Here is a 15,806-nt window from a genome sequence, read left to right on the forward strand (position 1 = left end):
GACTGGGGATTTGATCTTAAATGATTTTCAGTTTGACTGCAAGAGGCTTCAACATGGCGGCATAATTTCTAGAACAGCTCGATGGCGCCGCACCTCCAAGATCCGGTCGCCGGTCTTCAGGGTTCCGTTCTGCCCGGCGGGGCTGTCCTCCAGGATGTGCTTGATGAAGATGCCCCTCATCACCTCTCCGTTGCTCAGGCGGCTGCCCATTCCCCGGCCGCCCACGATGCTGATGCCCAGAGACTTGCCCACCTCTCGCAGGAGCTCCACTCTGAGGAGGGCCAGAGAGAGGACACTTAGTACAAGTAGTCGGATGGTCTTCTAAGCTGTGCTATGCTTTACAATACAATAATCCAAATCAAATAATGTGCCTTTTTTTTTATCCAATATCGATGACTATCCAGGATATAGATAATACACTATTCAGATATTTTAACTAGAAGTGTAAAGACCAAGGGACAGTGAGTGAGTGTGCACTTCCTGTAAATGGATCACCAATTTCCTGTTTCCTGTTTCCTACTTCCTACTCACTTCCTGGGCTGGTTCCAGTTGGTGTAGGAGCTCTGGAGCTCACTCTCCTCTCCCTCTCCATCCTCTCTCTCTGGGAGCTCAGAGGCAGCTCTCCTGGAGATATCACAGCATGATTAAGCACCTCAACCTCAGTGAAACTAGTCATTTCATCTTATTTATCTTACTGTTATTACTATGATTCTGTTGTTTTAGCAATGGAAATGGGACACAAAAGATTACAGAAAGGAAACACGTCAAATTCAACTTGAATAACCATTGTTGTTCTTCCTTATTGACAATGGGGTTTGTGCACCACTTGACCTAAACCCAGCAGGTGTGTAACAGGAGAGGTTTATTCTCAGTGTAGACAGACCTTGAGGCCCGGGATGGGTCCAAAAACATATCCTCTTTAGGCTGCTCCAGGCTCGCTTTGTACTCCTCCAGATACTCAGCAGGAACGTAGGTAATGCTGGGAGATACACACACACACACGCAACTAATGAGTCAGAATGGCTTGCCTTTCCTGACAATTCTTTTCACCATGAACTGTGTCATCATCACTGCAAATATATTACCCCCCAAAAAATATCCTCTCACCAGCAATACGTGACATGAGAGTTCACCTTGAGTGCACGACCATGTCAGTGTTCATCATTAGGAATGACACTATTATTTACCAGAGCATTAGGCTTGAGGAGCGGAATTCACACGCAACCACATATGACAGCAACGGGCCTTTTTACAAAAGAGCGCTTTATTTATTCATGACTGTCTAGTTTGCATTCAGTACCTCTCCCGTTATCTTCCTCCCTGTCCAATTTAAATGTGCGTATAAGATTGCAGGAACTGCGTGTGTATTTCTCAGGGAATGCATTCTGTCTATCAAGAGCCCAAGGTGAGCTGTCAATGAATAATGGAGAGCCCTTTCTGGGTAAGGATTCAAAAACAGATGTTTGCCTCGTTTATAAACGTCTGGCCCAATAAAGTTTTCGTGAATCGAATGAGGGTTGAATAGCCCTGCTCCCAAAAGTACGTGTCATTGAATCTTGGAAAGGACACAGATTTGAGTAGAGTGTGTGGAGAAAATTAAGAATGTATTAAAAAAATATATGACAACAGCCAGGGTCACTTTTGTAGGAGGTCTCGTTTAGAGCAGTTATTCATTGGTAGTTGATTCTGCAGAGCACACCAAGTACTGCACATTTGAGTAAGGATGACAGATTTCAAGGTGATGAATTCATTCTCGTTGTACTGTAACACTGACATGCAAACAAAGGAGAAAGCTGGACTCAAAATGAACAGATTCAAATGATTGAAAACAGACAGGAGAGAAAAGGAGGGTTAGTAAGTGATGGAGATCATACAGGATAGACAAATTAATTGGTTAAGTCAGCCGTGATCAACATACATATGAACCTGCAAGCCTTCAAGCCACAGGAAAGAATGTTATGTAAAGCAATGTTAGAGGAGTGTCACCATAGGTTAGAGATAGCATCCAGTGGTAGGTTTATCCAGATTTGTTGAATGTTCATGAGGACTGAATTATACTGTAATACATATGACACATCTATGCACATGAAACCTAATGCGAGTTTTGCTGATGTAACAAATAAAACCTTATAAACATAAAAAACCATGAAGTATCTAGGCGCCCTGGTTTGAAGATGTTTTGAAAAAAAGCAGCAAGCTTTATTGCTGGGGTTTGAACTAACTGTATTTATCTGGATAAATCTTCCAACAGGAGACCGCTGATATGACGTTGTTGAATGAGAGTTAGTCGGAGAGACAGAGAAAGAGAGACACAAAGATGGGATGAGAGACAGAAAAGGAGAGGGAGAGAGAGAAATGGTGAGAGAGAGGATGAGAGAGAGACATAGGATGAGAAAGAGAGAGAGAGAGAGGTTGAGCGAGTCGGGGTCAGAGAGAAAGAGAGAGAGAGGATCAGAAAGAGAGCGAGAGGATGAGAGAGGGAATGAGAGAGAATGAGGGAGAGAAAGAGGGGAAATCATGGCTGGTTTTGGCTGCACACCTCCAGCGTGTGAGTTAGACCAGCATACTCACACATAAAACGGGCACAGATCGTCCTCGGGTGCACAGGTCGATCTAGAACGTGAAGAGTTTTTTTTATGGGCCATCGCTAACACACGAACACAAATAGCGTAGCAAGCAGTTCTCATATTGAAAGATTGGATTAAATTATGCCACAACCAGCCTGATAGGCTACCTCAGATTTACAAAGAGAAAGAAACAAAGGAAGTTAGAGGAATCGATGTCCATTGTTAGTTACTTAATTTTGTTTATACCCAGTTCGATGTAGCTAATGAATACAGCCTAAACTGTAAATAAACCCATTCTGCCTTTTTTTGATTTATCTCCTCCTTTCTTCTGTGACGATGAACGTGTTCAATAGGTGCTAAGTTACATCTAGCATGCAATTGAGGGCAAAACGCTGATTAAACATCATTAAAACGACACTCTACAATTAAAGATGGAAGGATGTTGTATTCACTCAGACAAACTGAGTGAATACAGTGCTCTGCAATATCATTCAAAAAATATTCGACTCTCAAGTATTCTTTGGAGGTCCAGGCTCATGAATTAACAATCCCCCTTAAAATGAACTCATTACATATAGAATCGCATGTGGCAAGGCATGTGTGCATGTGTGGGCGTGCACGTGTTTTTGCAGTGTCTCATTGCACGGACAGTAGACGAGATCACAGGGCGTTCTCCAGCAGCCTTACCCCAGGTCTGGCCCGATGAGGGAGTGTCTTCGCAGCATGGCGCGAGCCTGGGCATTGGTCATGTGAGCAGTGGGCTCCCCGTTGATGGCCAGGATGAGGTCTCCCACCCCCAGGCGGCCATCGCGGCTGATGGAGCCCCCGTGGATGATGCTTCGGATGAGCATCCCCATACCGTCCTTCAAGGCACTTACCGTCATCCCTGAAGAAGACCAAATATCAAGACCCTTATTCCCGTTAAGGACTGATTCGATATTCTCATTTTGTGAAGAGAATCAAACTTTGCTTAAAATTGGGATAATCATTAGTGGGATACGCATTGGGATACTAAAAGTTAAATTAAATTGTAAATTACTTGACATGGTACATTTAAAATAGCAGTGGTCGTGATAAGTAAGATCACCAATAAAGTCTGAAGGTTCTGAGAAATAAATCTTCAAATAAAACATCTAATCAGTTTTTAAATTACATTACTTTCCTCATGGTCCATTAGGATAAGAGCATGAATCAAGGCCAATTCTTTCTGTGAAAACTTTTCCCATGAAGGATGAGTTGGAATTGGTAAAAAAGATTGCAAATCAAAATGATACAAACCAAGACTGGAGTTGCCCTTGACAACAGTGATAGTCCTTTCAAAATTGCTCCCAGAGGTTGGCTCTTCTTTGTCAGCATCCTCCGTAGACTCTTTAGCACAAGGCCCTTCTCCCTTAAAGGGTTATTAAATTATAAATGATTAAAGATAGCAAAATAATAACATTAATTAGAAAATTCTAAAGTATGACAGGAAGTTGGAGGGTTTCTAAAAGCAAGTTGGGCTCAGAGGAGAGGGGAGGGACAGGAACTAAAAACGATAACAAATTAATTTGTAAGAGTGTTGCCATTACTTTAGTGGGGGATTTTGATTAAGCATTTATCAATGTGTTGAATGGTTCAGATTGATTAACCGATTTGTTTGCAATTCAATCTGGATGATTGTTCCTGTATGCATTTGGATGTCGGGCTTGTTTTGCCATCTTCGCCACTAAACCTTGATTGAATTAGACCTGCTATTTTTAAACACACTTCTCCAAAGCAGAGAGACAGTACACTTTCATTTTGATGAAGGCTCTTTACCTTCATTAAAACGCGTATCTCTCCAATATCCCCGATAGAAATGGTGGTCTCCATCTGAAAATGGAGAGACGCCGTTGGCTCCGGAATAAGATTAGAACTGGGCCTGGAATCTGGACTGCACAAGATTGACAAATCCGCGGGTGCCAGTCGTCCTGAAAGAATCCCCGGGCAGAGATCTGATTCGGCGAGCGGCGCGGCGCCGGCGTGACCTCCCGTGCAGCTGGGCGGCGAAGGAAAGGCGATCGGCTTCTCCTCGAGGGAGAAGGCCTCGGTGTCGTCGCCGACCTCGGACACGGTCGCAAAGGAAGGACGCTCGTCCGACAAACCCAGACGAGTCGTTCGCTAAGTAGAACAAAACACAGCAGCCGAATGGAGGTTAGGCTCCATTAGTCTGACAATCACCCAACTGTGGATGGTAGCAGTGGGGGGTGGGGGTGGCGTGGGGGTGGGGGGGATGGATTTCATCTGCCTCCGTCGCCATAATGCACCTCTTGCAATGAGCCATGGAAAAGCCATCACCAGTCAAAAAGGGAATAGCAATAATTACAGATGATCCTGTTTTAGAAAGCTCAATGCGAGGAGGAGAAGAAGAAAAAAACGCTGCTCCATTTATCGCCTGAGATCTAATTCAGCGGGCCTAGACTGCGCCGGCAATTATTTTCCGGAGTGATTCCCCCGCCCAGTGAGATGGGAACTATAAACAACCCAAAAAAATGGCAAGCGTGGCAGTGGGAACCCAAGACTGAGGATGTGAGACGGGCAGAACTGCTGAGAGGTGAAGTAAAGCAGCCAATGGGCCGTTTCATTCCTGTAGGGTGAAACTAGAACTGTAAGTGTGCTGAATTACCTGAAGCTAGGAGAGGGATCTCATCTAAAGAACACTAAAAGTTCACGTAAGAGCGTTGGGGGATTGGCTCAGGGATGCGACACTGGGCTACAGGGAGGCACCGAGGTAGAGCAAAACCTGACATCAACACCATTACACCATCCATCAAAACTCACACAAAACATCAGCTGAACAACTGGTGATCAACATAAGCAGTACATCATTTAAACACGAACACATGGTCATAGTACAGCTGTTCAGCTAAAAGCTAAGCTGTAGTGCCAGTAAGCAGTTGTAATGGGGGTCAATGATTCAGCACATTTTTGACATGAGGTCTCTCCAGGATGGAAAGGAACAGCTGTTCTGGTGACTTTCCAAAGACTGGAGCTAGACATCAAGGTGAGATAGTTCTTAAAGGGGGATGATTTGGGTGTTCCTCTACTGGGGTACGGGGATAGGGCTGTCATTGTGTCCTACCTTGGGCGTGGAGGAGTGCAGGGTGATCTGGTAGTCTGGGTCAGAGCTGCAGGTGCTTCCATGGAGGGCAATCATGGACGCCTGGTATGTGTCGTCTTCCTCTCCCGAGAAGCGATGCTCAAACACTCTGTCTTCGGACAAGTCCACATCGTTGGAGTCAATCTGCGTCACATGGTGAAATGATGATTAATTCTATGGTTAGGTCCAGTGCTGTTAATGGCGGTAAGCTCTCCAATCAAGGATGGCTGTTTAAGTGCCGATGAGTGACAATTGTCAATGTCGTTCTGACCTCCACCAAAAAATCAGGGTTGGAACATTTCAGATAATACTTCATTGCTCTGATTGGTTATGATGTTCCCAGATAACCGATTCGCCCAATCAACACAATTTCCGTACATAGTACGGTTTTGTTCTTTATCGTCCCTAATTTGTGATTGGTTTCTGCCACTTTTCTTTGAGGATTGACTAACCAATGCCGGCTCTGCTCGGAAGAGGAAGCTGTCAGCTGACTCCTCCCTCTCTTTCACTAGCAAAGTGGCAAAGATAAGAGCACGCATGGCCGAGGATGACGATGAACTGTCCTCTTCATCGTAGGACTGTGGAGACAGGGCCGTGAGTAGAAAATATGCAGAAATTCCCTGGATGAATAAAGGGATTCAGATTGTCTCCTGGTCGACATTGTGCAAAATGTGATTGGGTTTTAATGGTAGTGAATCAGGTCAGTTTGTTAGTAGCAAAAGGGGTATTACGTTTAGCCATTTTTACAGTCCTATGACCACTAATCATGAAATCGTCCGTCTAAGAAACCTTGCTCAATTGCCAGGAAATTGTTTTTTCTCGGTTGCTTGAATTTAAATGGACTGTGGAAAGAAAATATCTGGCAATGTTGCCATATACTGCCATATACTTTCGATGAATCTTTTGATGTTGATTACATCTTACTGTCCGCTGAGAGATAAAGAGAAATACAGTGGGTGAGTGAGAGCGGACAGAGAGAGAGAGAGAGAGAGAGAGAGAGAGAGAGAGAGAGAGAGAGAGAGAGAGAGAGAGAGAGAGAGAGAGAGAGAGAGAGAGAGAGAGAGAGAGAGAGAGAAAGAAAGAAAGAAAGAAAGAGAGAGGGAGAGAGAGATTTTGAAAGTATTGAAGGATTACGCCTGTTGGACTCAATTTTGAGAAGCAATACGAACGAAATACCCCCAAAAACACATTCTGAAGCCTGCATGATAGCTCCTCAGAGGATTCCGGAAACCATGTAATCCACCCGACCTGCATCAACCTCGACATCTCAGAGGCCTTCCCAGAGCATAATCCAATGGCCAAGTCCAATACATGAGAAATGTACCACTAAACCTGAAAGAATGCTTCCAATTTTCACAGATAACACACACAAACACACAGACACACACGCACAACCCAGGTGCCTGGGGGTCATAAATATTTTGTTGAACTAACCAATATTTTGACAGGTGCCCTCAGTGCCTTTAAGTATAAGGAGTCCAAGTGCGTTCAGAATTCAATAAGAAAGCTATATCAAAGCAAAAGGGGCCTGATGGTTTTGGTGCTTGCAGGCAGCTGGGAGCTGTGTGTGTGTCAGCACGTAGCTAACTCCACGGTCTTCTCAGCATGAAAAATGCAGGCCATCAGTAAGGTGAGCCCTCATTATCGGACAGCAGGCACACACACGTGAGTAAAGGCACTCCTAGATATGCTTCCATGAATGAATACACCAACACACACACACAAGTCTCATCACGAGACAATATCATGATAGTTTTCCTTACTGGCAACGGCTTGGACACTCCTATTCGGACCTTGCCGATGTCGGCCCCTTTCAGTGCCTGGACGGCGTCCTCCAGACTTGCGTTCTCCAGGTTGGTGCTGTTGACGAACATGAGCCGGTCTCCCGGCAACAGCCTGCCGTCAATCTCCGCCACCCCCACTGGCACCAACGAGCGAATCACGATCACCGTCTTAGCCGGATCCGTCGGGTCCTATGACAGTGTCAGTCAGGTCGACGCACATGAGAACTTAATTCTGAGACACTCTCAGATTGCCATATCTTTGTTTATAAAGTCTCCTGCATTGTAAATTATGCAGGTAAAGCAATCTCTTGTCGATGGAAAGTGCGTATATCTCACACTCCCAACTACATTTCCCAGAGGGCTACCCTCTGTAACCCTTAGCCTCTGTAACTCATCCCTACTGTATATTCATGGCCCATAAGTTCAGCATGAAGTCTTTTTCAAAATAGAAAAGCACACTGATCATCTCTCTGTGTGTCTTTTTGCCCTCCAACAAACATACCACACATGCGCACACACACAGACAAGCAATCAGAAATACACACACACACACACAAACTTGGCAGTGGTGTGGCAGAACACCAGTTGTGTCCCAAATATAAATTTAGTAGTAAGGTGTTAGACATTATGTACAATATAATCAACCAATCATTTTACTACCCCTTTTACTTGCATTTTGTTGTTTATATTCAATGACTTTTACTGTTAAAATCGGTATCAAACTTAGGTAAATATGTTATGAAGGATGTTCTGAATGATACATCAACATTCATAAAGTTGTCATGGATGTTCATGAACACACCCTTCCAGTAGCTCCATAAGCTCAGATGACAACATCCTTCCCCAAGAACGAAAACAGTAGGTGCGTTCGACATGGACTGACTTCATGCAGCGCCGCAGCCGGCTGCAGGCGGCTGACTTGAAACAGTGAATTCTGGTTAGACTTTTTGTCCGACTTGAGACGGCGCCGAGGCTAGGTCACTGTGACGTAGCCATCAAAGTACCGTGAGATCGATTCGAGAACTGCCGGCTGTGTAGCCGAGCGCATTTTCTCAAGAGCAACTGCACGGGTTCTAATGACGACACAGCTATTTCATGATTGGCCAGACTCACACACAACAACTTTGACGCGTGTTTTGTAATTATTCTGACACTTTCAGTTTCGCCAATGCTCAAATACGGACCAAACTGTTTAATTGAATAAAAAAAATTGTTGAAGAAAGGGTTTTAGTCTGCCTCTTCACTAATGGAAATACTAAGTTTAATTATAAATAAAGTAAAGTAAGAAAACAGCGCTTGATCGGCCATGACTGACGTCAACGCAGCAAACCACGAGAAGCAGGAATGTCCGACTTTAAGGAGGCGTTTTTAACTCTTCCCCGACTGCAAGCGGCAACTCTCGCCGGTAGCTTCATGCAGCCGCAGTCAATGTCGAACACACCTATTAACATTGAACAAAATGCAATCATGCAAGGGCACATTCGACACCCCCGCCAAGATCCACTCCCTCACCCCTCAACCCCTCTCAGAATCCCCACCTGGTAGTCCAGGATGCTGAATCCCAGTCCGTCCTCGCCCTTCTCCAGCTCAATGTCCTGTATCTCTGTCTCCCACATGGCCAGAGGAGATCCCAGCGGCTCCTCCGTCGTCACATGTCTGTCCCCTGCCTCCGCCGCCTCCAACCCCTCGGAATCTCCGGGAACCAGAAAGCCGACGGGGTCTCCTTGCATCTGCGGAGCCCACAAACCAGCGTCCTCAGCGCTGCGCACGCATACCTCTGTTTCCTTACCCGAGAGCCCATAGGCTGCTGCGAACGCCAGGTCTGTTCTCATTGGCAGGAGATGAAAGGGAATCTCGAGGTTGCTCGATGCACTGCATGTAGGGTTTTTCCTTCTCTCCCCCAAGCCTAAAGCAGGGCTTGGGTGCCCTTTTGAAGGCTAATTCTGTGGACTTCCTAGCAAGTACTGTGTGACCTGTACCTGAGGGGTAGCTTCAGATGCATGGACGTTAATAAAGATGTCAGCGTGCCCAGAGTAAGAGGTGGAGGAGGGGGAGGAGGAGAGGGAGGACGAGGAAATAGTCCTTCAATCATATTCAGCAGTATATATCAAGAACTGGGGAAAAGCTGTTTACACTGCACTTTGTCAGGTAAAGCTGGCAAATTCCAATCTTGATAGAGTGCAAAAAGAGTGCCGTTGCAATTTATTTGTGAGAATATCTATGCATACATTAGACAGCAATTTAACAGAACCCGTAACATTCCTAGGACAGCAAATTAAATACCTCTATGCTAGGTTCCGTGGGCAGGGCCTCCAGTCCCGATTGGCCAGAGTCCATGTCACTCTGCAAGATAGGGGCTGGCCTGCAGCAGGCCATGTACACACGAACAGGAAGCTCCTTCAGAATGCTGATCACTTCCTTGTGGGTCTCGCCAATCAGAGAGATCCCGTTGACCTGGGCGGAGAGAGGTGGCGATGTACGCTAATTACAGCTCTGCAGAAGCACATCCGTGCTCAAATACGGCTCTCACAGCACAAGGAAAATATAGGCGATTATGGAGAGGATAATTATACTAATGTTGTTGATGAACGCAATCCCAGTGACCCCTCCCCCCCCCCCAAAAAAAAAACAAAAGAAGAAGTTCAAAAGTGACCTGTGAATCCTTGGTGAAACTTCATTCTCACTTTCTATGCGCCCACATCATTGACATTTCTTCTGTGCTGTCCGAGAGTGAGGTGAAGTGAGCCTCTCACCTCGAGCAGTTCGTCCCCGCTGAAGAGCTTCCCACAGCGGCCTACGGGGCCCTCGGGCAGCACGGAGCGAATGTAGTGGTGTCCAGCGCTGGCCTCCAGGCTCACGCCCAGCCCACTGCTCTCACTGAACTTCTCCACCTGGGCCACCTGGAGCAGGGAAGACCAGTTGGCAAGGAAACGAGAACTCCGTCCAGCTTTTGGACGTTTGACAGGAGGAAAGCTTCCGGAACAATGCCTACGACCTCTCTTTGAGTGATTCGATGTAGAATAGTGCAGATTCGATTATGGGAATGTGGTTCTACTGGGAGGTTTACAACCGCACAGATGTATGCCCGTTCTGTCGTTTCACGCTTTTGTTTACTTACAACTACTTCATTGCTGGGGCCCAGAATGTTCTGCCATTTGTTCATCAGCTCCTCCTCTTCCTCCGCTGTGAGCTTGACTCCTTCAAAACATTCCGTAAACGTACATTCTTTCTATGACAACAACCAAACATCTCACCTAGTGCCTAGGTAAACATGTACCTAGGTAAGAACCCCCCAAAAACATTTGATTGCACTGTTTCACACACTGGGAAGAGGTCCCGGGGAAGACCCAGGACACGCTGGAGGGACTATGTCTCTCGGCTGGCCTGGGAACGCCTCGGGGTCCCCCAGGAAGAGCTGGTGGAAGTGGCCGGGGAGAGGAAAGTCTGGGCCTCCCTGCTTAGGTTGCTGCCCCCGCGACCCGACCCCCGGACAAGCGGAAGATGATGGATGGATGGATGTTTCACACACTTTTACGCTTTTTTTTTTTTTGTAGCAAGGAACACAGTTCAACCGGTCTAGCCAGCCATGCGCCACATGGACTGGATTCTCATCCACTATCTCCAGTGGTGCAGTTAGTAACAGATCCCAGGTCACTAGGGTTAAGTCTCCTACCGTCTCTGTCTTCTATCAGCTGATCCTTGGGCAGGACAGCATGAGATCCTCCACTGCTCGCCTGGAACTGCTTCTCCTCTGCACTCGCGGAAACAGACAATAGACCCCAGCTTCAGAACACACACTGAGAACACGCGCACTCTCTTTCTCTCTCTCACACACACGCATACATGTCGAGATCCGTCTCTGAGCTGTGAACATGTTCTCTGTTCTCAGGGTCTGTGTGTTGTGTGTTTACTGTGCTTGTGTTTACTTCTCATGGGGCAGGACTCTGTTACAGGCTGCAGGAGGTTCAAGCGCCTGAGGCAGGGCGGAGGGTTGGGCTCTAAATATAAATTCAGCGGTGGTTGTGGGAAGGGGCTAAGTAGAAGGGAGCCGCCACTGTCTCTGACCCAGCCCAGTCATAGTCCCTGTCTCAATCCAGTCCAAGTCTCTGAACTAGACCCCTTCCCCAGCAGTGGTCTAGTCCCAGGTCTGCTCTTGGCTCAGTCCAGTCCCAGGTCCAGACCTCTGGTACTGTTGGGGCACCTATGTGTGTGTAGTGGTACAGTATACAGTACTGCCAGCTTTCAATTCATGTATTACAATACAGTTGGGACATAATTAAACACAATCACACAAAGTTTTAATCACCTAATGTTCACAAAATAGTTCTTCACCGATATACCAAACTCCGTGAGATGTGTTTCTCATCTCCCAGGTACCTTGAGCGATCTCCGCGTTCACCCTCTCCAGAGTGAGGTCCCTGGCCTCGGGGGCGGGGGGAAGGACCAGGGTGCTGGGGGCCATGGCTGGGGGTAGGACCAGGGCGCTGGGGGCCACGGCGGATAGGAGGGCCACGGCGGATGGGAGGATCATGGCGCTGGGGGCCATGGCGGGGGGGATCTCCTCCGGCCGGAAGCCCCGCCTCACCAGCTTCAGGAGCACGGTCTGGCCCGTGTGACGCAGCACCTCCACGGCCTGCTGGTTGGTGAAGCCCTGGATGTTCATCCCGTCCACCTGCAGGGGGAGATCATCCACATGGAAGTCATCCAATCTTGGGGACTAGGATGGGATTGGATAACTTCCATTTCTCCAACTGAATAGAATGCTCAAAATACTCGCCCTTTATTGTAATAATTTTAATTTATGCAGTTGTTAGGCATTATATTATTATTTATTGTTGTATTATTAATCTAATTTACCCCTAAAATCATTTATAAAAAATGTATTTAAAAAATACTTTTTTAAAGAATTTTAGAACATACACACATAATTAAGAGATTACATTAACTTATTCTGTAAGGTAATTCTGATTAATGTAGATAAACTTACAGTAATTAAAAGCCTTTTTTTCTTCCCAATAATGGCTAAATTATTCAAATATGCAATTTGCATTGTTCCCCAACATTATCTAAATGTATTATGCTAAAACAATTCAGCCTCTAAAATGATTTGATAGATTCAAATAATTTCTGGGTTTTGGAATCACTTACAGCTATGATCTGGTCTCCAACATGAATCCTTCCATCCTGCTCTACGGCACTGTCTTTAGTTATGCTCTTCACAAAGATACCAGACGGCTCTGCAAAGTAATAACACACAATGGCAACAGGTGTGAAACCCATAAATCAGCATCACATCTACAGGTTTATAAAAGGAAATAACATGTTATTCCTTTATATAAAGGAATAACACAAATTAACTGCTATTGGATAAAATGGCAATGTGTCTATTAATCACAAGTACACATATAATCTAATACATTTACTGTCATTCTAAAAGTATGCTTTGAATACTCCCATAGTTTTTGCAAGGATTAAAGTGTCTGATGAATGCAAGCTTACATTTTTCCAATCTATGTCCTCTGATGTGTGGTGATGTGTTAATAATTAGTACTAAATTATTCACTTGAATACTTGTGCAAATGAGCTGTGTCGTTTATTGTACATGATTGGTTAATATTTCTGTGGAATACATTGAACTTAGTGGCTTTTCGATGGTTTCAAGAAACAAAATGAGTCTGAACATGAGTAGCAGCAGGCCACCATGTCATAAGGGAAGACAGGAATCTGTCACATCAGTCCAAAGACATTGTGACAGGACGAGGGAGTGGAGGTCTTAAATGAGTTTCCCTTGGTCGAGACAGCATTTGCAAAGCTCTGTTAATGCACTGACATCCAAATGGTTTTAGACTAACCTTTGAAGTTGTCCAGAAAGTTCTAACAGAATTTTAAAACAACTACATATCCGCAAAGGTTCATACTTTTATTTCCAAACTATGGTACGTAAACAGGAATCTGTCATTATTGATCAAATGTCATTAACAGGCATTCTACCGGAAAGAAGATACCAAATGATAACACTTAAATAAATTATTCATATTGAGTCAACCTAATAATACTTGAACCAACCAACTTGAACCAATACCTGAACATTATCACCTCATTCAGGCTACTTAAAAATATCAAATGTCATAAACCGTCAGGTATAAATATCAACATGTTTTCTCACCAGAGTTCTTATCCCCCACATAGCCAGCGATGGTAATCCCCAAGCCCTGGGCGTTCTTGGTCAGCTCCACATCAAAAGCATCGTCCTCCTCTTCCTCATAGCCCTGCGGGGACACAAGTGAGTCGGTCACCAAGATGGCCGACGCTGACGAGACAAAAAGGAGTGCGAGTCTTTGGGGCCTCGTTCCCCTCCTTCTACACACTGCTCCCAACACCTCGCCACATTCCACACCTACATTTCCTCCCCGTCAACCAAAGGTTCAGATGAGTAATGCGCGCATTAAATGCAAAGATATCACATGGGGGAGGTGTCAGCAGAGAAAGGAACACTAAGAGTTAGAGTCCTGGGGGTGATTCATATGTACATAGGGCTGGGGGGTTGATAACGAGAGGGAAAACACAGTTGTAAGCACTTAATGGATGCAGTCAGCAGAAAACAACGGCTCTCATGGGGGGCTGAGTCACAGAGTCTTCAGACTCGGAACTCAAGAACAAAGTCTGAGAGAAACCTCCTGGCTTCGGGAGCGAGGCAAAAACCACAGAAGAAGACGTCCGACATCTACGCCAGTCCAAACGCGTCCTCTAAAATGCAGAACGCCCTCTTATCTGCCCCCCGCCCCCCCCCCCCCGAAAAGTCCTCTCAAACATCTCCCGCTGGGCCCCTCGTAAGCTGTCCTCGGGACCGTCAGCGCCAAACCGTCGTCTCACCTGTTGCTCGGCGAGCGTGGGCAGCGCCACAGGCGCCGCCGGGTCGTCGGAGGGCCCCCTGGTGATGACCAGCTTCACCCGGTTGCCACACAGCCGCAGGACCTGGGCCACCTGCTCGCTGCCCATCCCCAGCAGCTCCGTGTCCCCGATCTTCAGGATGTGGTCCCCGCTGCGCAGGCGGCCGTCCTGGAGGTCGGGGGAGGGGGAACGTTACAGGAGGCGGACACGAGCATCACCAGAGGGCGATAGCCGTCAACGTCGAGGCTGTCGTGAGAGTCAGTGGTGGACTACGGTGATGCCAAGGAGATTTTAATCGAGGCCTTCCCACTAATCAGGCTAGGTTGTTCACTTGGTCACAAGCAACACACTTGCCTAAGGGCTGAATGGGATCTAATAGGGGTTTTAAAACCAATGCCAAAGTCAGTCATTTATCTGGCATTTTGAAAAAAGAAATAGCTGTGAAAATATAAAGTGTTTAAGCTCGCTATATATAGCTATAGAGACCATATTTATATGACTATAATTATTGTTTTTTATTCCAGTAAGCCACTCCACCCCCACTGGGACTGCATTACTGGGATACTGCATTACCAATGTCTTTACCTGATGAAAATCCTTCCTAGCGCTAACATACACATACTACAGATGTACGCTTCTTATAGCTATGCATTATTTAGGCTCTCGCAGGTCTCTGTACAGCACCACATCTCTTTGACCAGATGCTGAGGTGAGCGGAGTATGGTGTTGGCCTGAGGTAAACAAAACTCTGTATCCACACACACACACACACACAGAGAGGCAAGAGGTACTGCTCTGATGAATATGTGGTTGACTTGAGCGCTGACTAGGCCCACCTAATTATTGGGTGCCGGCATCTCTAAGTGGCATCCTTTCTATTCTGAAAACCGACCAACCAGTGAGGAGGTAGATTCCTGTCACTCACGCACAACCATCTTGTTACTGCTTGTTAGGCTGTAATTTCACACCTACTGTGCAGACTCAACCAGAATAAAACAACAATTGAAAGAGAAAATAGAATGAAGAAAAAAGAAATAATAATAAACTCCTGATCTTCCCGATTACAGCGGCGAGCCCGGCAGCTTACCTGGTCAGCGATTCCTCCGGGCAGGATGGTTTTGACGATGACCCCGGTGGTCTTTCCTCCCACGATGCCGAACCCCAGGCCTGTGCCGTCGTTGACCAGTTCGATGGTCTCCACGTGTTGCCAGAAGGCCTGGGGGACACCATACAGGGATAGGTGGCAGACAGGCACCGCTTAGGATGGGCACCCGGACTAATGGTGCATCAAAGGTGATTCGAGAGCACAGCGATAGCTAATGGATGTCATGCTGTGTGGAAAGGGGGTTTTGAGCAGTGTGGTGTGGATCTGGGTGGGTGTTCTTTGCGCGTGAGATAGGCAACCTGCTGGATTGGCCCTGTGTGTGTGTGTGTGTGTGTGTGACA

The 15,806-nt window shown here is 46.3% G+C and overlaps 1 protein-coding gene across 1 annotated transcript in view; it reads right to left on the reverse strand.

Moving 5' to 3' along the window:
* The window catches only part of LOC136967453 (multiple PDZ domain protein-like), a 42,958-nt gene that overhangs the window by 18,796 nt on the left and 8,356 nt on the right, over positions 1 to 15,806 (reverse strand). Inside the window, 19 exon segments of the mRNA XM_067261233.1 lie at positions 94 to 271; positions 532 to 624; positions 884 to 979; positions 2,572 to 2,613; positions 3,255 to 3,453; positions 3,846 to 3,957; positions 4,365 to 4,706; positions 5,668 to 5,829; positions 7,449 to 7,658; positions 9,008 to 9,199; positions 9,753 to 9,923; positions 10,223 to 10,369; positions 10,588 to 10,667; positions 11,143 to 11,220; positions 11,847 to 12,141; positions 12,618 to 12,706; positions 13,636 to 13,738; positions 14,343 to 14,528; positions 15,448 to 15,576. Of these exon segments, the coding sequence (XP_067117334.1) occupies positions 94 to 271; positions 532 to 624; positions 884 to 979; positions 2,572 to 2,613; positions 3,255 to 3,453; positions 3,846 to 3,957; positions 4,365 to 4,706; positions 5,668 to 5,829; positions 7,449 to 7,658; positions 9,008 to 9,199; positions 9,753 to 9,923; positions 10,223 to 10,369; positions 10,588 to 10,667; positions 11,143 to 11,220; positions 11,847 to 12,141; positions 12,618 to 12,706; positions 13,636 to 13,738; positions 14,343 to 14,528; positions 15,448 to 15,576 (2,904 nt within the window).

The sequence above is a fragment of the Osmerus mordax genome, chromosome 23 (genome assembly GCF_038355195.1).
Source record: "Osmerus mordax isolate fOsmMor3 chromosome 23, fOsmMor3.pri, whole genome shotgun sequence".
NCBI lineage: Eukaryota > Metazoa > Chordata > Actinopteri > Osmeriformes > Osmeridae > Osmerus > Osmerus mordax.